This window comes from Ascaphus truei, chromosome 5 (assembly GCF_040206685.1).
Source record: "Ascaphus truei isolate aAscTru1 chromosome 5, aAscTru1.hap1, whole genome shotgun sequence".
In the NCBI taxonomy this organism is placed as follows: Eukaryota; Metazoa; Chordata; class Amphibia; order Anura; family Ascaphidae; genus Ascaphus; species Ascaphus truei.
In genome coordinates, this window is record NC_134487.1 from 138,892,107 (window position 1) to 138,914,419 (window position 22,313).

Consider the following 22,313-nt stretch of genomic DNA (forward strand, 5'->3'; position numbering starts at 1 on the left):
ATGCACAGCAGTGTCTATTGCAGTTAATTCGAGTGTACCTGGTTCATTACAATACAGCACCGGTTGAATATTAGCCAATCAATGGATACATGTTCCACTTAAACCAACAAGCTCATAAACCAATACATCATTTACAAAATAAAACAGTATGTATTCAAAATAATGACATGAAATAAATGGTTATGGTGAAACAATCTTCCATTCTTTGATATTAATTAGTATTAATTATTGTCAAAATGATGGGAAACGACTTTATTTTACCAAGTATCCCCCATATTTATAAAGCTAAGCGTAAGGAAAAGCAGTATCTCGAGGTTTAATGTTCACAATAAATACCGGAAGTATTGATTTTGTATCTGGGATCTGTCGACTGTTGAATAACTTCTACCAATGGACCTGATCTTTCTTATGAAATGTCATAATAAGAAATATATCAGATATTTTGTAGTCTGTCAAATGATACTTGTATGCTAGTTTTAGAAACAGAATAAAATGAAATATTGAGCAGAATTACGTGCATTACAATAGGCTGCAAGGCAACTGTAAGTACGTTTCTTTACAATAGAAATCTTTGGAAGTATTGGCAATAAATGTACGGCCCAAAGGACCAGCCACAGAACATTGTCATATACTGTACTACTTTAATTGACTCAAATAACACTTTGAGGCGTTGGAATGGGTACTGTGTATCATTCCATAAACTTTTTATAAACATTCATTTTAGGATTATTCAGATAATTATTTGAATGATCCAGCAAGCAACAGTTAATAATAATAATAATGTTAACATAATCGATATCTCAAACAATCTTATATGAGTGAGTTTTGATACACTGCACTAGTCATCTACCTTGGTCTTATGTCCTGAATACTGAGTGGTGGGAAATCCGGCACTTAGTAAACACTCCTTGAATCTCTAATATTCAAAGCTTTAGTAAAAGGTTCACTTTTTCAGGGAAGCTTATGCTACATCTTCCCAATTAGATTTTTAACTCTTCCTACTCCAGTCTTCACCATTTATATAATTATTATTGTTATTATTATTATATTTTATTTGTATGGCAGCCAGACCATGACAACGGTCACCCAATGCAGCCACAGAACTTAACCCTTTAGTGCTGGAGACTAGTGGTACATTGACTGGGTTAAACACCACCAATCTCTCTCTTCAGCAACATACCTGGTCTTTTATAGGTGCAGTTGTCCCCAACAATGCCCTATTTTGAAAGTGAGAACCATGTGACACTTCAAAGCAGATTACTCAACCTATTTTTTTTATTTAAAAAGGCCCAAGGCCAATAAGTCAATTAGAGAGCTCTGTGGTTCTGGGCCTAAGTGAGATGTGTTTGGCAGCCATATTAATTTAGGTTTTGGACTCTTTATTTTAGGGCTAAAATACAATGCATGGATTTTGCAGATTTTTCTGCCTTTAGCAAAAATATATATTCCCGCCCAGAACATTTGTAATGTCACTTATAAAGATATTAAGGAGTACCGGTCCCAGTACAGATCCCTGGGGAACTCCACTGGTCACCTTCTATGCCACTGAATGTACTCCATTTACCACAACTGCACTGCATTTCACTGTGGTATAAATTATACTGGGGCCATATAGCTAAATTACAATAATAACAACAATTAATGCATTCATTTGGTTGTGTGTGAAAACATGATGAGAGCCTTGCTTTGCAGCAACCATGCGTTGAAAGTAGGCTTCTACCTAATAGTAGGCTTAATAAATTAGGCTGTCCATTTTTGTCAAGGTCAAATGAGAAAGACCAGATTCAAACCAAGAGGATTCTGGGTAGAATGGGGAAAACGAGGATAAGGAATTAAGGAAAACAAAACCTAGATAAATGCTTTACAAGGACTGATCGATATATCCTTATGAGAAAATCAGGAAGATTCTGCATAGAACAGAAAAGGCTGCAAAGCAATTTGAGGTGGGTGGCTAAAATGCTATTGATTTTCTTTTCAGGATATTAAGAAGGACCTTGGAACCGCGGTTGAGTGGACATGAAAAAAGTAGAGGCAGTTTCGTCTGATAGTTAATGGCTCGTTGCTATAGCAACCGGTCTCTCTAATTCCAAGAGGCATCCTGTGTCTTCTTACCTTGTACTCTGCAGAATAAGAAAGAGACAGAGAGAGAAGTGAGATGGGAAGAAAGGTAACGAGAGGTTGACACATCAAAAGGACGGTGTTTATATAAGAGGAAAGTGAAAGGTAAAATATAAAGTGGAAGAATGAAATAAATGCAAATGGTATAGAATATACAGACACAGAAATAATAATTAATGAGGAAATCCAAGCAAAAAATAAATGTATTCTTATATTACTAATGTATCTATTGTTACAGTGTGCAGCTCAAACTGTTGGGACTATTTGCAACAAATGATCACAAACAGGAAAGTGTTACAAAGATCTTGTACTGCTGGGGAGGTGGCTAAAACCTGCTATAGAAATCAAAAGATGCTCCTTATATTAAACATTAAAAATGGCATTGAGTTGAATTTTTAAATTAAAAAAGGTAGTATTATTTCATACTACAGAACTAATTTAGTCTAAAACAAAACCACACGTATGCTATTGCTTAGATTGCTCCTTTAAAGGTACAAGTACAGAGAAAGAAAGTAGAATGTAGAAATTAAGAGAAGGTAGGAAAAGAGAAGCAAAATAAAATTACATTCCTGCCATTTTTTTTGACCTAATGCCTCACTTCACCCCATTCCTTACATCTGGAGAGGCCGGCTGTGCTCTCCAATGGATTGGAGGCATCTGACATTTGGTACAGAAGAACAATGTGCTTTCAGTGACTTCTACGTAGTCAGCCAGTAATAGAAATCTCCACACAATACTAAGGTTGTTGCTGTCTTCACGATATGTTTAGCTGCCCAGACCTCTTTAGTTGTGTGTGTGTATGTGTGTATGTGTGTATGTATATATGTATATATGTATATATATATATATGATACGAACCAATCCAAAGACCAGTAAAGAGACAGCACACCGCACGGGGTTAATCCAAAAATCTATATTTATAGATTTTTGGATTAACCCCGTGTGGTGTGCTGTCTCTTTACTGGTCTTTGGATTGGTTCGTATCATACTTATTTTCTATGGGACTAGCATCTGCTATTATAACCTTTTCTACTGCAGTGTGCTGACTGACCTTCATGTGTATATATATATATATATATATATATATATATATATATACAGTGTTCGACAAACCTATACATTTGCTCGCCCCGGGCGAGTGGATTTAACCCCCGGGCGAGTAAATATTGGCCCAAGCAGCACACGTTTGGTACTAGATGGCGAGTAGATTTTTTTGTGAGGCGAGTAGATTTTTTGGTGATTTGTCAACCACTGTGTATATATATATATATATATATATATATATATATATATATATATATATATATATATATATTATATATGTATATATAGGGGGACCATGTTGAATGATTTTGAAGATGTACTCAATCAACAGATGTGCTCAATCGGCACTGGAATATAGTCATGTGTGATCCACACTTGAATAAAATTCTCACCCCTAGGGTTCCTGTCATTTTTCGTAAAGCTACCAACATTAAGAACCAATTGGCCCCCAGTAGACTTAGGGAACTGGCCCCCACAATGGATCGTGAGTAGGTCACTTAGGTAGCTACAGATGTGACAGGTCTAGGTGCATTATGTGTAAACACATGACAGTATCCCAGTCCTTCTCATCCTCCTTTCATGGGGACAACTATCCAATTCAAAATTACATCCAGTGTTTGACCACTTTTGTGGTCTATGTCTTGTCATGTGCCTGTAATATCCAATATGTCGGACGGACCAAACGATCCCTTTGTCTTAGATTCCTGGAGCATAGACGTACGATCATTAAGGGTACTCTTACTCATAGTGTGCCCATTCACTTAAATTATTGGCATAGAAACGATCCCCAGTTCTAAACTAGGAGGCGACAGATTCGAAACCCTGTGTATACGTGAATCCTACTGGATTTACCGCTTAGGTACACTGTCACCACAGGGGTTAAATGAATGCATAGATACCAGCATTCTAGTCTAGTGCATTCCCTATGCACTCGGTTTATTAGGGCAACTATTTTTTAGTGCCCTAATAAGTTCTTCCTGTCAGCCTAAAATATTGTATAGCCGATTAGTCACCCTATGTGACTATACTAGTATTAACATTCTATATATTTTTCACCCTACTGTTGGTGTATCAGCACCCAATCTCTATGCTATATCTATATTTATAGCCATAATACATCTAGTCCTATATACATTCCAATATCAGGTTGCTCTAAGTTTTCAATGGTAGCAAGTTTATTTTATATTGTACTATAGCCTTGAATCTTCCAGTGTGCAAATGCTGCTTATATTAGCTTTATTGAAACGTAATTAATTTGATCTAATAAATTGATTAATCTAGCGCATAGCCACAGGAAAATTCAAATGGTTTACTTTTGATTAGTTTATATATTACAAAAGTTTTTTTTTTTAATATATAGGTTACCATTGATTGTTTTGGAGCTTAATATAGTGTCATTTTAGATCTGGTTATTTTTTGTTCATTGCTATATGTAACAGATTTTTTTAATTATTTGATTGTTATTTAATTGTTATCTAAGATGTATAATTATCTGTTCTTTGCTGATGAACCTTTTCACGACATGATAGGTTGCTGCCGCTGTGTTTCAGCTGTAACTAACTCACTGTGATTGCCCATAAGGGTATATAATGCTCCAGCAGGCAGCAACCTATCATCCTTTGAAAATGTCACTCGCGTGATGAAACTAGTCAGGACGTCGTGACGTAGCGACGCACTGACGTCATCACGCAGGTTGAGGCTGTGTTGAGGTCTGCCAATTTCCTATTACACACGAAGAAAGGTAGAGGATACTTCCGAGCAAAACAGAGTTGTTATTGAGGAGTTGGGTGCGCTAAGGTCTGAATGCTGGGACTATGATTTCACGTCAGGCACATGGAGTGAAGTAGATGACAACTGGATATCTTCCTACTACACCGGATGGTGTTTCAGCTACCTGCCTAACACCACCACCCCTCCTGCTTACACTGACTACCATCTTCCATCCAGCCACGGATAAGTATCCTCATATACTGCTTGTGTATTTCTACAGCAATATCTGGCTTTCTACCCTCCTACAGTCTCAGCTGGTTTACAGATTGTCTCCCTTGAATGCCTTTTCATTATTTGAAGTGAGTGCAATTCCTGGCGGCCACTTTCTGCTTTTTAATAAATTGTCAATTTTACAAACAATATTATGACATGGAGCTGGCGCTTCTTTTTGTCTTTGTTTTTTAGATTCTTCTGATCTGGCTAGATCAACCAAGGAGAAGCCTACTCCACATTGTGACTGACAATTAATCTCTGTATCTAGACTTTTTTTCTTATCTGTTTCCATCATTTGGACTGGTTTGTTCTCTGATTTTCACGTTATATGGTTTTATTATTCTAATTTTCTTATTGCTTTAATTTTTATTTAGTAATATTATATAAGCACTATTTGATTATTTAATAATTTAGCTCTATTCACCATCACATTAGAACTCACTTATCACACTTATAGCGCTACTCTTTGTTCCTTGTTTTTGTTATATATATATATATATAGATATATATATATACTGTATATAGATATAGATATAGACCATGTTGAATGGTTTTGAAGCAAAAGGTGGCACTGTGTGCTCATTTGCATGTCATTTCCCAGTGTCCCTTGCTGCAGTGGAAGTGCTGCGTGCTGGGTGATAATGGTGAAAGGCGGGGTTGCAGACCTGTCTAAGACATGCAAATGAGCATACAGAAATATTTCCATTTGATATATATATATATTATATATATATATATATATACATATATATATATATATATATATATATATAGTTTAATTTTATATATCTATATCTATATAATTAAACCAGCAACACAACAAAGAGCAGTGCTTTTCTGGCCCCTCTTACACTGAAGTGGTTAAGTACATACTTTATTCAACACAACCATATGTGTGTGTTTTTTGTTTACTAATGACTTTTTTTATGTATTTACCAATATGCTTGTTTTCCATATAACTGATTTATTTCTAGTCAGTTCTACATTTTGCTTTAATTTGATATATCTTTATTTTTCTCATTATTTTAGACAATAAATGTATATTCTTACATTAACTATAAAAAATGAAATTAACATTTTTTCAAAAAAGATGCTGCATGGTCACCCTTTCTTACCTCGCATCCCCCAGTTCACAGCGTTGGCGCTGTCATAGTGGAATAGCTCTGTGCTCGGCGGCTATAAAAACATTAACAAATATAGCATTGGGATTTATCAGAACTCTGCATTTATTACAGGAATGTGAGAACTTTAATACAAGAGCACATCAGTCTGTAACGGAAAACTAGAATCTGACTGAAACATTCCAATTTTTTATGCATTGACATTTCCTAGTGTTAATATATGTCTGAAAATGGTGTGGGAGCACACAAAATGAATCACTCATATCATATAAGTGATATAGGTTGATTCTGAGAGTGGACATTCATTGATTTTGATTTGTGTGCTTAGACCAGTGGTTTCCAACCTTTTTTTGGTTAAGGAACACTATAACTATATAGTGTAATTCTGCGGAACTCCAACCCTCTCTAATAGCGCGTCTGAGATCAGATCCATTGTAAGGAACCTCAACCCTCTCTAAGGCCGAGTCCATAGAAGGACAGGCCGCGCTGAGCCGTGCGGACGCTCCGCGCTGAGCCCCTGCATCCTCAATGAGGATGCCTTGAGAGGGGGCTCACGCGAGCGTCCGCAGGCGTGCTGAGGCGCTGGAGTTTTCAGCCGACAGCCAAGCTGTTTTTCAGCGCGCTGTCGGCTGAAAACATCCAATCAGCGCGGAGCTGCGTCAACGTCACGGCGCCGTGACGTCGACGTCAGTGCGTCGCGGGCGATTGGCCCAGCGACGTCACTGCCCCGCCTCCCTCAGTCTCCCCCCGCCTCCGATCGTGCCCGCTGGCTCGTCTACATGGGCATGAAATCGCGCAGATTTCAGCAGGCGAACCTCAGCGTCAGCGCGGCTCGGTTCAACCCTCTATGGCCCCAGCCTAAGAGTGAGTCTGAGATCAGATGCAGTGTAAGGAACCCCAACCCTCTCTAATAGCATGTCTGAGATCAGATGCAATGTAAGGAACCCCAACCCTCTCTAATAGCGCGTCTGAGATCAGATGCATTGTAAATTCTTCTGTATTTGTTACAATTTTCAAATTACCTGAAAATTGCAGGGAACCCTTTAGGGATGCCCGCGGTACCTAAAGGGTTACTAGGAACCCCTGCTGAAAAACACTGGCTTAAACATATGTTTGCAGAAGACAAGCCCATTCTGCAGTCTACAAGGTGTGTGGAATTCCAGGTGTGTAGGACTGTTTTCTCATGCGTGCTCTGGAATGCTTGTGGTGTTTTCTGATAAACATTTGTTACAATAAACAGTACTAATCCTGTTCTGCATCATGTGCAGACTTGGAACAATGGTTGATACAGGCAGCCTTCAGGGATGTTGGGTTTACCTATTAACCTCTTCTCTACCAGAAGGTTCTGTTCTGATCGCAATCATAGATCCATGGGAGCTTTGATCATGATCTCCCTAATAAACAAGCAAACGTTTCGGGATGCTTACTAAATTTGATAAAGGCCACACGTGTGCCATTCATTCTGATGTTCACAGATTGTAACAAGGACACTGTAACAGCAGCAATCCATGGTGGAGTTCAACCTACATTTGGTATCGTATTGTTATTTTTGGCTTAGTGGCACGTAACACTTATACAGCGGATACCTGTAAATCACTATGAAGCTCAGCTTAATCTGCCTTACTTCCATGGATCTTGTGTGTGAAACACCCTCTTATTATCGCATAAGCCAATAACTAAGCTGTAATGTTGCACCCATACAATCCCTCGTTCCTTATACTGTACCCTGTGCAGTCCATTCCGCCTGTAGACCGGGAGAGAAGCCGATTTTGAAATCAAGGGATCTGAAAATAGATATAGCTGCTTTAGGGATCTGCTGATGCAGGATGCTAAATAGACCTTGCCCTATATTTTCTAGTAGTAACGTAGGCACTTAAGGAGTTAATATTCCATACAAAAATCCCTCCACCCAACTGTGCAGTACCTCATAAGTACTGAATAGGCAAACATGTTAATGTTGTGCATGGCAAAAAACAAATGTAATAGCAATTGAGTGTCTCTGGAGCAAGAATGTGTAATATTGTATGCCAATATAGGCTCCTGCTTATTAGATGAAAAAAAAATTATACGCAAGAGAGTATTTTTATATTTATTTGGAAAGAATAACAGCCTATTTCTGAGTTGTATTTAGTTTTTCAATTACATATATCTATTTTCTCACATTAATTATAGACACACACCAGATAAACTGATATGTGTGTGTGTGTATATATATATACTGTACACATATACATACATGTATTTAAATATATTTGTGTATATATATATATATATATATATATATATATATATATATATATATCATAAACCTTTTCAAAATGTTGTTCAAAGAGCTTTGTCCCATTATTTAACTCACAGTAATGTCTGACAGTAATGTAATGGCACTTTACTACAGAAAAGATTCTGTGACTCCTCACCCATACAGAAGGAACAAGTACTTACCGCTGTCAGCCAGGTAATGCTTGTTGGGAGCTGTAGGAATGAACAACCAGAGAGTTACTGGCTATCACTTGGCCCTGATAGGTGCCATTTTAACCCTATATTGCTATGTCTAATTATCTGGAAGAGATCATCATGGTCACTATTTATCAAAGTCTTCTGGTTGCAAAACTGGACAAAAAAAATTCACCAAATCTTTCAAGAGAAAACAGCCCCATTGAAAGCAATAGCATTTTCTAAATGTGGTGTATTATTATTGTACTTGTTTTGCCCCAGATTTGTAGTTGGAAGACTATAATATATGACTCCCTATGTGTTTTGATCCCTATCCAACTTCCAGTTCACTGTAACTCAGAAGCAGGGGGTCCCTGAGCACGAAATCAATGTTGTTCAGCTCATGAGACCCCCTGCTCCCGCACAGTATGAATAAAAATTACATTAAAGCAGCTTCATTACCTTAGCCGTTAGCCGATAAGGCAATGAAGGGGTTAAGGCACAATAGCTGCTTTATGGAGGACAGAGGAGTTGATTGAAGCGGGTACTTTGCCCTTCATTCACCCCCCATGCCCCAATAAACATTACAATATGTATTAAGTACCAATACATAACCACCCCCTGTACCCCAACATAAAACCATTTTTATTTAATTTCACACAGGATTGATAACATAGGCCGACGGGTGTCCCTGGGTGGTCCCCGCGGGTGTCCCGCAAGGGGCCCCCGCGGGTGTCTGGGGGTCCCCATGTTGGCTCCACGGGTGTCTGGGGAACCTCGGTGGTTCCCACAGGTGTCCGGAGTTCCAAAGGGGTCCCTGGCTGGCCCCCGTGGGTCCCCGCTGGCCTGCAGTACCAACCCTGTTGTAAAATAAGTAAATATGGCATACATTGCAATGAATACACCTCCCCCCAACCCCACCAAACACATACAGTACAGTAATGTGCAAAATAACTATTATCCAGATATGGATAATAGCTTATTTGTCCATTATTAAATCAAACATTAGCCAAGCAGCGTAAATAAAGTAAACAAAACCATTCTACTTACCCCTGCCATCGTGAAGGCCATCCTCATCAGCATTCTGCAGGGCCATGTCCTCCGATGCCAGCAACAATACATTAAAAAATACAATCTAATGGTCCCTAAGCCTTTAATCACCGTAGAGGTTAATAACCGCTATTGTAATTAAGGGGTAAACCCGTCCATTGCTACCCAACCTGAAGGCCTAACCACCCACCATGGACCCACTATACTCGCCCTGTACCCATTGATTGATATAGTGGTATATCATACCCATATAATATGGGCATGGCAAGTCACTATATCACTCAATGTTAACCCTAATCCAAAAGCATGAAGGCCAAAATTCAACAACACAAGCACCTAAAAAACACTGTTCAATAATTAAAAACTGTAGCCAACCAATTAAATAAAAAGAAGCAGTAACCAACTAATCAATTAATTAATTTCAAACAGAAGCCAACAAATCAATTAATTATTAAATCCACTATCCAACACATCACTTAAAAGCAAGGAGCCAACACAAGAAATCATTAATTAACAACGCTAATCAATCCAAAACAAAAATACAACACAAGCCAGCAAAATGACATAGAAACACATCCACAGAATAATCACAAGTAGAAAAAAGAATTCTCAATACAAAGCAAGCATTTGCCCCAAAAATGCATTGGCTAATGTATTTATCTGAACCCTAAATGGGTACAGATTAATACATTATGAGTTAATGTGCATTGTAAAACATAAACAAAAACATATCCAATCGAAAAACCTGAAAAAAAAATACATTTACATACATTCAATATTTAACTTACTGTACCTTTAGAAACGTTCGCCCTCCGAATCCAGGGGTATCAGGAAGCTCTCGTACCGTGACGTCATCCAACTCAATCAAATGCCATCCACCTTGAAGATCCTGACCAGGTAACAAAATTCTTCTTTCTTTGATCTTTTAACACCTTTTTTCTTCATCTGCAATTATTTCTTGCTTCTCTTCATCTTCAATCTTTATCTGTTAATCCAAAAACCCCATGGTAGATCCACAACACTATGTTGTCACGTCATTCCTTAAAGTGACGTCACATCCTTGTGAACTAATGTAACCCATCACATGATACAGCAACCAATGGGATTGTCTGCAATCCCATTGGCTGTAATACCATGTGATATAGCCATGTAGGTTGAAGGATGTGACGTTTCTTCCTTGGAGTTGAAATCACATCCTTAAAAAAAAAAAAAGGACAGGCACATGATATAGCATCCAATCAGATTGGAGCTGTACCATCTGACCCCAAAATGTGACATCATAAGCCATATTTAAGGCCTTGACGCCTCATTTGAGCTCAAGAATCTGACGTGACAACATCATGTTGTGGATCTACCATGGGGTTTTTGGATTAACAGATGAAGATTGAAGATGAAGAGAAGCAAGAAATAATTACAGATGAAAAAAGAAGGTGTTAGAAGATCAAAGAAAGAAGAATTTTGTTACCTGGCCAGGATCTTCAAGGTGGATGGCGTTGGATGACGTCATGGTACGAGAGCTTTCTGATACCCCTGGATTCGGAGAGCCAACGCTTCTAAAGGTAAATTAAATATTGAATGTATATAAATTTATTTTTTTCAGGTTTTTCGATTGGAAATGTTTTTGTTTATGTTTTACATTGCACATTGACTCATAATGTATTAATCTGTACCCATAAAGGGTACAGATAAATACATTATTAGCCAATGCATTTTTTGGGCAAATGCTTACTTTGTATTGAGAATTCTTTTTTCTATTTGTGATTATTCTGTGGATGTGTTTCTATGTCATTTTGCTGGTTTGTGTTATATTTTTGATTTGGATTGATTAGCGTTTTTAATTAATGATTTCTTGTGTTGGCTCCTTGCTTTTAAGTGATGTGTTGGATAGTGGATTTAATAATTAATTAGTTTGTTGGCTACTGTTTGAAATGAATTAATTGATTAGTTGGTTACTGCTTCTTTTTAGTTAATTGGTTGGCTACTGTTTTTAATTATTGACCAGTTTTTTTAGGTGCTTGTGTTGTTGAATTTTGGCCTTCATGCTTTTGGATTAGGGTTACCATTGAGTGCTATAGTGGCTTATCATGCCCATATTATATGGGTATGATGTAGCACTATACCAATCAATGGGTACAGGGTGTGTATAGTGGGCCCAGGGTGGGTGGTTAGGCCTCCAGGGTGGGTAGCAGTGGACAGGGGTTAACCCCTTAATTACTATAGCGGAATAACCGCTACGGTGATTAAGGGCCTAGGGGCCATTATATTGTATTTTTTTATGTATTGTTGCTGGCATCGGAGGACATGGCCCTGCAGAATGCTGACGGGTATGCCCTTCATGATGGCAGGGGTAAGTAGAACAGTTTTATTTACTTTATTTATGCTGCTTGGCTAATGTTTGATTTAATAATGGGCAAATTAGCTATTATCCATATATGGATAATAGTTATTTTGCACATTACTATAATGTATGTGTTTGGTGGGGGGGTGTATTTATTGCAATGTATGCCATATTTATTTTACAACAGGGTTGGTACTGCAGGCCAGCGGGGACCCCTTTGGGGCCCCCGGACACCCGTGGGAACCACTCGAGGGCCCCAAGACACCCGTGGGAACCACCTGAGGACTCCAGGACATCCATGGGGACCACCTGGGGACACCCGCCGGCCTATGTTATCAATCCTGTGTGAAATTAAATAAAAATGGTTTTATGTGGGGGTACAGGGGGTGGGTTATGTATTGGTGCTTAATACATATTGTAATGCTTATTGGGGGCAGAGGGGATGAGTCAAAGGCCAAGTACCCCCTTCACTCACCCCCTCTGCCCCCAATAAAGCTGCTGTAGCCCCATAACCCCTTCCTTGCCTTAGCGGTTAGCCGCTAAGATAATGAAATTGACTGTAAATGCATTTTTAGTGCATGTGATTGATGCCGGGGGTCTCCGGTGCTTATATTAATGGATATCAGCTCCGGAGACTCCCGGCATAAATCCCATGCAGGAAAAAGCATTTATTTTTTTAAAGTCCGTCTCGCCGCTTCTCGGCAGCTTCTCTCCATTTTCTTGGCAACTTTTCCTTGTGAGACGATTTGGAGAGAAAATCGCAAATCTGGAGCGGCGATCAGCCTCGATAAGCTGATTGGGGCTACTAGAATAGCATGAGTTTGACAAGCTGGCGATTTTTTTTGCTGAAAAGCTCTCTTATCGATGACTTATTGGGGCTTACTGAATAGCAGTAGGCTTTTTTGGCGATAAGTGGCTTATCGCTGCTTTTCTGCATGAGGTCCTAAATTGGCAACATTGGAATTCTTGGATTCCTTCAAGAAGATGTGTTCAAGCCTCTCCTCTAATAGAATAAACATTGCGTGTCACAAACATATAGCAATATATTGCTGTTACTTAACTATGGGGTTGTACAAGAACCTAGGGAAACTGACATTATTTACTATTCCATAAGCCAGGCATAACAGGTAATGTGCCAAGTGCACTATGAAAGTGTGAGCTTTGGGACGGAATCAGCGAACAGTTTACAGTCTCTGTTCTTCCAGTCAACCCCCTAACATCCCTCCAGCTTTCACCCACACTGACTGTAGACCTGTGAAGTCTAATTCCTTCAAATCAATCTCACTCCTTCCCCTTTATTAGAGTGCTTAAACGTTTCAATGGGCTCTCACTGTTTCAGATTAGACTTCTTCAAATGTTTTGACCCATAACGCTCAACTCTTACTCTTTCGGGTCCGTTGATTCCCGATAACTATGTTCTGCATAAGACATAATGTATAATCGGGTGGGAAAGGGGAATGAGACGCTCATCTCACTCGCAATGTTACAGATGGAGCTTCCAACCTTCGATGATACAGAGGCTTGCAATTCATTGCTGTTCGGTGCTTTCAAAGGACCACTGGTCTTGAAAAAACAAGAATAGAAAAAGGCCCCCGTTTTCTAACACTCTTTTAATGTAAAATTAATTAATTAAAATATAACCTTTATTGGAGATAATAGTAAAATAAAGTGACATATTAAACTAATAACACATAAAACAACACTAATAATAATAATAATAATAATAGGTTGTTGAACTGTACCACATCAAAGATATAATATAATACTATATCTCCCTAATATATAGGGTGTAATCTCTATACATAGATAGAGCTGATATCTCTGGGTCTTTATAGAGGCTTTATGTAGTGATAAAGAGAATAAGTCATTCTTAGCACAGATTAGTGCAGATAATACAGATAATATCTGTTTACACATAGAGAACACCTAGTAATGTAGTATTAGAGCACCCATTATAAATTCCGAGTACTTATGGTACCTAGTATAAAGTTGGCACTCAGAATTGGGGTACATAAAAAGGTATCCAGTAATATATAGTAAACCTCAAGCCTATATTAAAATTCTGATTGGCTTGAATAGCTTATGGTCGTGCACACATCTCCCTGTTGAATGGAGTTATAGAACAATAGAATCTGTGTAGCAAATATTCGACCCACTATTATAACAGTTAAATATTCTGTCTGATGGAACACAGTGCTGTATTATGCAACTCCCAGTACTGAGCTAGAAATGACAGGTTCATATAGAAGAACCTTGTGTAGTGGATAGTTAACCCCTATTCATAGAGGGATATATATATATATTAGGAGCATGCAACCATGCTGTGCCGTATCAAGCGGTATATAAGTCAAGACTTCTGTAATAGGCACTATTAGTTGCCAGGTGAGTCCAGGCAACGTATGAAATTGCTTATTAATAGATCACCTTATACAACTTACTAGTTGAATTACTTCCGCAATATTCACAATTGGTGTGTTTCCATAACGAAACAACCAAATTGTGGCATCATTAGAATATATGAATTTGTAGTCACTAACCTAGCGCTGCAATATTATTAAATCTATTATGCTCCTCTAAATGGAATAACAAACTGTGGCGAAAGTGTGCTATTTAGCCCTTAACATCTCTATGAATAGGGGTTAACTATCCACTACACAAGGTTCTTCTATTTGAACCTGTCATTTCTAGCTCAGTACTGGGAGTTGCATAATACAGCACTGTGTTCCATCAGACAGAATATTTAACTGTTATAATAGTGGGTCGAATATTTGCTACACAGATTCTATTGTTCTATAACTCCATTCAACAGGGAGATGTGTTCACGACCATAAGCTATTCAAGCCAATCAGAATTTTAATATAGGCTTGAGGTTTACTATATATGACTAGATACATTTATGTGCGCACCCCAATTCTGAGTTTAGATTATCAGAATAATATTAATCTGCGTATCTGATACAGGATCTATTATCATTATCCCCTGATATTATGACGAGATAAAGCCAACTTTATACTAGGTACCATACGTACTCTGAATGTATAATTATACTCTGAATGTATAATGGGTGCTCTAATACTACATTACTAGGTGATCTCTGTGTGTAAATAGATATTATCTGCACTAATCGGTGCTAAGAATTACTTATTCTCTCTATCACTACACAAAGCCTCTATACAGACCCAGAGATATCTAGCTCTATCTATGTATAGAGATTACACCCTATATATTATGGAGATATAGTATTATATTATATCTTTGATGTGGTAAACTTCAACAACCTATTATTATTATTATTATTAGTGTCGTTTTATGTGTTGTTAGCTTAATGTGTCACTTTATTTTACTATTATATACAATAAAGGTTATATTTTAATGAATTCATTTTGCATTAGAAACAGTGTTAGATTATGGGGGCCTTTTTCTGTTCTTGTTCTTTCAAGTCCAGTGGTCCTTTGTATTCATTAACCCCAGGCACTTTCACCCACTTCTCAGGTAGCAAGAGACACCTTCCCCTTCCCCCCAGTGTTACTATGCAGTGCTTTGCAAGCCTCTCTGATGTTACAGAGTGTTGTAGGCCTCTCCTCCGCTGAAATAATTACATATTTCTGCACCGCGATGTACCCTTCAGCTATAAAAGTATCTTCCTTTTAAAAGTGCAATGGGTTTCATCTTCTATTAACCCTTTAATTGCTGTTCCTTACACTTCTTTGTTATGTCTCAGCACCCCAGAAACATTTGCATGCGTTTTTTAAATTTGTTTGGGTTTGGTAATAATAATAATACAAAAATGGTTGTGGCCCATATTTATTTAATGATGCTGCTCCATGAGGCAACTTCTGATGCTGGAAACCACGCATGAAGGGGATATAAAGTGTTTTCTGGAGCCAGGAGATATTTTATGTGTGAGCACCATTTATACTGGTGTTCAAAAACATGTGCTCATTAATGACTTTTGCATTTTGTATCATTTACAAGAAAAAAAAAACTATATATGGGTTCTGAATATCTCAAACAGACATTTGCTTTCCTGTCATTTTTTTTCTTTCTCCAAATCTGTTTGGAGGAGACTGGGCTTTTTAATGCCTTCCATATCAAGGGTAAATTCTCACATTTTCATTTGTAAGATATGCACGCTTTGTAAAACGAGTTCCCTTTAGTACAAATAAACTGCAGCAGATGTAATACAGAAAAAGATCTCAGTGGAAACAATATCCTTCTGCCCCCCCCCCCCCTTGGCTGCCTCCTTATTATCTGGCTTACATCCATTCAGAGATGCCTCATATCCAGCGGTGTGAAGAGCATCTTTGCTGCCTGCCGAGCTCCGCGGTGGGGTCCATGTGTCAGCGTATGATCGAGCCTTCATTTCTTCCTTCAGGATCATTCTTCCAATCCCTCCCTGGATCTAGAAGGATAAGGAACAAGGTGAGATGAACCCACAAGTAGGTGATGGAGGTTAATCCCTTTAACTGCCATTGTGCTGGAGCTTCTCCTAGCAGCTCACGAGTTAAAGTCTGATCTGTGATTGGAGACATCCTAGTTCTAGACACAGAAACAACTCTTTGAGACCCTATGCAAATCACTTTACCTTCCTATAAGGATTCATTACGTCTCCATTGATTATGCAGTATCTACAATAAAATGCTATTCACTTTAAAGCTGTAGTTTTATCAAGTCCAATACATAAATAAATAAAATGCATATGTACTGTACCATATATATTTATGTTTATAAATATTCCATACGAATGGCTGCAGCATTATTTTGCCTCTTCATAGGTATCTGGTATTGTACTATATAAGTATGGTTTAAAACATAAAATAAACCGAATTAAAGGTATTGTGTCATTCCAATGATGTACATAGGAAAAATATACGGTTCAGTTCCCTCCTGAGAGAGTGAGGAAGGTCGCTCGAAACATAGGATTCCATGATGTCAAGGAATGTAGAGTTTTTCACTAGATATCATTGAAGTGACAGAAGATTTTCTGTTTTGCTTAAAATATTTGATGGTTAGAGCTAGATCACCTTTATCGTTGCCCCAATATTTGTCTGATTGTCACTGGTGTGAACATGTACAAAATGTTAACGTCATTAGGACACCCAGTTACTCCCAAATTGTACATCTGATACTGAATGCATTGGGAGAAGACTGTAGACAAGAAGATGTACTAAGAAGTTTACAAGTCACACAATCACTACTTAAAGGCCACTTCTATATATGCTGAAGCAGATGTTTGTACCTTATTTGGCCGGAAAACCCCTTTGACGTCTATGGGGATTTTTGACCATAAATGGTCTCTTCTGTGAATATAGAATAAGGCCCTAATTGGTTTAAAATGTGCTTGCAAGGAAGGTGTAAACCGTAGGAAGGTATAAAATAGGCATGAACAGGCTGCATATAGAAGGCGCCGATGAGGATGCAAACCTAGAAACATACTGTGGGGAGGCCCTATTAAATATGCAGTGACGATCCTTCCCAGTGTGGAAGAATCGTTTATTGTGGCTCCATTCATATAAATGAGACCAAAATCTTCTCCAAGAAGCTTTACAGAAAATTGAAGAAGAGCTCTAGTCTGCCAGTTTTCCTTATTACTGAAAATGTCAGCTTACTTATGTCATTTATTTCTTAAGCATTTTCTGAATGTCTTTAATGTGTCTGCAGCCACTACTGCTGGACATTGTTCCATGCATCAACTACTCTGGCAAGAACTCACATCTCATGGCTCTTCTGCTACTAGCACGGAGTATAACCTATTATTTGTACATTTCCCTATTTGGAAATAGCTTTCTACCTTTCCTTCTTTACATATTTAAGACAGAGGGTGAAACATAATGAGGAGACTGTCATAGGAGGCAGCCTTTGCTGTAACTCTGGTGTTATTTATGTGAGAAGTAGCGGCTCAGTGAGTAAAGACACTGACAGGCACTGAGTTTGAAGCAGATGAGCCTGGTTCAATTCCCAGTGTCGGCTCCTTGTGACTTTAACCTTATCTCCCTGTGCCTCGGGCACCAAAATCATAGATTGTAAGCTCCATGGGGCAGGGACTGTGCCTGCAAAATGTCTCTGTAAAGCGCTACGTAAATCTAGCGGCGCTATACAAGAACACGCTATTATTATTTCAAAGGGTGTGAGGTGAAGTGAAGACAGGTAACCTTACAATGCTCACCCAACTGCAACTGATTGACTGGTCTACTATAGAAGAGAGACAGATCAGATTATGGTATAGGTAAAGTTATACAAAGAATGTATCGTTCATGTAATTGTTTATATACTATACATAATAAATGATTAATTTTAATATTTTTTTTATTAGTAGTATTATAATGTTATTGATCATTTTATTATCTTTATACTCTCTTCTTTTTTGTTTCTCTCTCTTGCTGCCTTTCTTTCTCTCTCTGCCCCTCAGTCTCACTATCTTGCTGCCCCCTTACTCACACCCTCCTACCCATGGTTGATGCCAGTGCGAAATGGCAGCAAGTGGTGGGAGATGGCTTTAAAGGGAGAAAATGAGGCAAGAACGCTTGTTATAGAGACGTTAACTCCTAAGAGGACCGCCGACAGGGGGGAGAATCGGACAGTTGTCCCAGGCCCGGCGGCTGAGGGGGTCCCGGCCCGGCCAGCGCTGGAAGTTGGGCCCAGCCAGAGGTCAGACCCAACTTCTTCATCCTGCTGCCAGCATACAGCTGCCCCCCAACTCCTGCGGGCTTGCCTCTCTCCCGTGCCAGGCCTCTCTCCCGTGCCAGGCCTCTCTCCCGTGCCAGGCCTCTCTCCCGTGCCAGGCCTCTCTCCCGTGCCAGACCTCTCTCCCGTGCCAGGCCTCTCTCCCGTGCCAGGCCTCTCTCCCTCCTCTCTTTCACCTGTGCATGTCAGAAGCATATCCCGACTTCCGGCTGGGCCCAGCTTCCAGATTGCAACAGTGGGAGAGAGAGGCAGGCCGCAGGAGCTGGGAAGAGCCATAGTCAAGTGGCCTCAGACCACGACAAGGTAAGTGTGTGTGTTGCATTGTGTGCGTGTGTGTCGCATTGTGTGTGTTGCATTGTGTGTGTGTGTGTGTTGCATTGTGTATGTGTGTTGCATTGTGTGTGTGTGTTGCATTGTCTGTGTGTTGCCTTTTGTGTGTGTTGCATTGTGTATGTGTGTTGCATTGTGTGTGTGTGTTGCATTGTCTGTGTGTTGCCTTTTGTGTGTGTTGCAATGTGTGTGTGTGTTGCATTGTGTGTGTTGCATTGTGTGTGTGTGTTGCATTGTGTGTGTGTTTTGCATTTTGTGTGTGTGTTTTGCATTTTGTGTGTGTTGCATTGTGCACGTGTGTGTGTTGCATTGTGCACGTGTGTGTGTGTTGCATTGTGCACGTGTGTGTTGCATTGTGCATGTGTGTGTTGCATTGTGTGTGTGTTGCATTGTGTGTGTGTTGCATTGTGTGTGTGTTGCATTGTGTGTGTTGCATTGTGTGTGTGTTTTGCATTTTGTGTGTGTTTTGCATTTTGTGTGTGTTTGTTGCATTGTGCGTGTGCGTGTTGCATTGTGTGCGTGTTGCATTGTGTGCGTGTTGCATTGTGTGCGTGTGCGTGTGTTACATTTTGTGTGTGTTGCAGGCAGGATAAACATGGAGAGGGCTAGAATATATTTAATTTAGCCGTTAAATACAGCAATATCGTCAACTTAGCAATTATGTGTGATAATGCAGTATGTTTAAATTTTTCCTCATTCTTCTTCTGTCTGATTCCACAATGCAAATCACATTATATATCACACTGTATTACTTTGCTCTAATTGAATAAGAACAAGGATAAATAACAACTTGCGTGCCTTGTGAATTGGTTGGGTGTTGCATTGTGTGTGTGTGTGTGTGTGTGTTGCATTGCATGTGTTGCATTGTGTGTGTTGCATTATGTATGTGTGTTGCATTGTGTGTGTTGCATTGTGTGTGCTGCATTTTGTGTGCGTGTGCTGCATTTTTGTGTGTGCGTGTGTTACATTGTGTGTTATATTTTATGTGTGCGTGTGTTGCATTTTGTGTGTGCGTGTGTTGCATTTTGTGTGTGCGTGTGTTGCATTTTGTATGTGAGTGTGTTGCATTGTGTGTTGCATTTTGTGTGTGTTGCACTGTGTGCGTGTGTTGCATTGTGTGTGTTGCATTATGTGTTACATTTTGTGTGTTGTATTGTGTGTGTGTGTTGCATTTTTTGCATTTTGTGTGTTGCATTGTGTGTATGTGTTGCATGGTCTGTGTGTTGCATTATGTGTTGCATTTTGTGCGTATATTGCATTGTGTGTCTTGAATTTTTTGTGTGTCGCATTGTGTATGTGTTGCAGTGTGTTTGTTGCAGTGTGTGTGCATTAGTTGCATTTTGTATGTGTGTAATTTTGTTTGTGTGTGTTACATTGTGTTTGTGTGTGTTGCATTGTGTGTGTGTTGCATTGTGTGTGTGTTGAATTTTGTGCATGAGTGTGTGTTGCATTTGATGCGTGAGTGTGTGTGTTGCATTTTGTGTGTGCGTTAGTTGCATTTTGTATCTGTCATTTTGTGTGTGTTGCATTGTGTGCGTGTTTGTGTGTGCATTTTGCGCGTGTGCAAGGTGGGGTAATTATTGTGGGGGGCTTGTGTGGGTATTGTGGAAGGGGAAGTGTGTGTGTGGGGGGGAAAGTGTTTGTGTGTGTGTGGGGGGGGAGTGTGTGTGTGGGGGAAGTGTGTGTGTGGGTGAAGTGTATGTGTGTGTGTGCGTGACAAGTTGGGGGGAGGGGCAATGAGTTACAGGAGGGGGGATTGAGGGAGCGGGATTGAGTGAAGGGGGGGGTAATTAAGTGATAGAGGATAAAGGGGGTGGAAGGAGGAGGTGGGGAATCGGAGAGAGAAAATACGGGGAGAGGGGGGAAATAGAGGAGGTGGCTCACAAGTGTGTAAAAGAGGGGGGAGTGTTTGCATGGCCGCCGACACTAAGGGGGCCCCGATCAAAACTCTAGTCTTGGGCCCTGGGAAATATGTCAGCGCCCCTGACTCTTAAACCCAAGAGCAAATAAATAAAACCAGGTTTGGGCCTAGACACGCAGAGCCGAGACCCATTTGGGGAATAGATCAAACCGCGGGAATCTGGGGCACTCGGATTTCGCTCCTCCAATCTCACCCATATCTAATAATAATGTTTTACAAAATGAATACATTATTTATGCTTACAATACAGAAAGGGAGATAGGCTTTGTATAATAGGTGAACTGTGTTGTTACAAAAAACTGTGTGTAAGTAAAAAAGTAGTGGTACTTTGAGGTCGTAAATGAAAAAGTAGTGGTATTCAGCAAGGCCTAGCACCATTACGCTTTGACCACTGATTTTTGGTATTCGTGTGTCTCTAATGCTTTTTTTCCACAGAGTGTCTACCTTACCTTATGCATGCTCCGGTCAAACCCATCTTCCTCTCCCCCTGATGAGAATCTCCGCGCCCGAGGCACTGCACAGGGAACCACAAGGAGTCAATGGAGCCTTTTATAGGCAGAACTACAGCGTCCTGTTTGTGCTAATTTGAGATATAAAACAATACTGTGGGGACAATGAATTAGAAGCATTATCCAGAGGAAGTCCATGTCACAGTGGCTCCAGGCACTACTTGCCACAGCAATGTATAATAATGGTTAAAAGCACCAATCCCATTTTGCTAACAATTTCTCTTGACTTTTTCTTATTTTTAATCTAGATCATGTTGTAACTGACCAACGTGTTGTTTCCGAGCCCTATTGAAAGATAAACACCATTTTCCACTTTGTAACAACCCAAGCTTTCTTTAGGTCGAGCACATATTCTCATTGTGCCACTTGGAGTCTGGCTTAATTACACATGAAGAAGATCTGCAGCCATTACGGCTTATCTAAGGCAATTTGCTGAAATATGTTCATGAATGGCAACTAGAGCACTGCATTATTTAGTGCAGTCATTTCCAACCTTTTTGTTTGGAGGAACCCTTGAAGTATTTCGAAAAATCTCGGGGAACCCCTATCTGGCTGAAACATATTAGGTTCGACAGGGGTCAGTCACAACATTTCACACCTCACGAGCCACCTCTATTTCCCACAATCTATCCATGTATTTCTCTCCCATCCATCTCACTAACTCTCCCCCCACCCTCCTCGCATGTATTTCTGTCCCATCCATCTCACTAACTCTTCCCCTCCCGCCTCGCATGTATTTATCCCTTACGTCTCACTCTTACTCCCTCTTTTCTTCACTCACT

At 39.5% G+C, this 22,313-nt stretch overlaps 1 protein-coding gene across 6 annotated transcripts in view; it reads right to left on the reverse strand.

The window, feature by feature from the left end:
- ABLIM3 (actin binding LIM protein family member 3) overlaps window positions 1–22,313 on the reverse strand; it is a 186,473-nt gene that overhangs the window by 10,133 nt on the left and 154,027 nt on the right. For 5 of the 6 annotated variants that reach the window (XM_075600969.1, XM_075600964.1, XM_075600967.1 and 2 more), the window contains 6 exons: window positions 21,472–21,536; window positions 16,348–16,489; window positions 8,709–8,738; window positions 7,992–8,050; window positions 6,261–6,321; window positions 1–2,120 (listed from right to left, as the gene is read on the reverse strand). The exon at window positions 1–2,120 is cut by the window's left edge. In XM_075600969.1, coding sequence (XP_075457084.1) covers window positions 1,975–2,120; window positions 6,261–6,321; window positions 7,992–8,050; window positions 8,709–8,738; window positions 16,348–16,489; window positions 21,472–21,536 — 503 coding nt within the window. In that variant the 3' untranslated portion in view covers window positions 1–1,974. The remainder of the gene's footprint in view (window positions 2,121–6,260; window positions 6,322–7,991; window positions 8,051–8,708; window positions 8,739–16,347; window positions 16,490–21,471; window positions 21,537–22,313) is intronic. The other variant, XM_075600970.1, reaches the window with a different exon arrangement.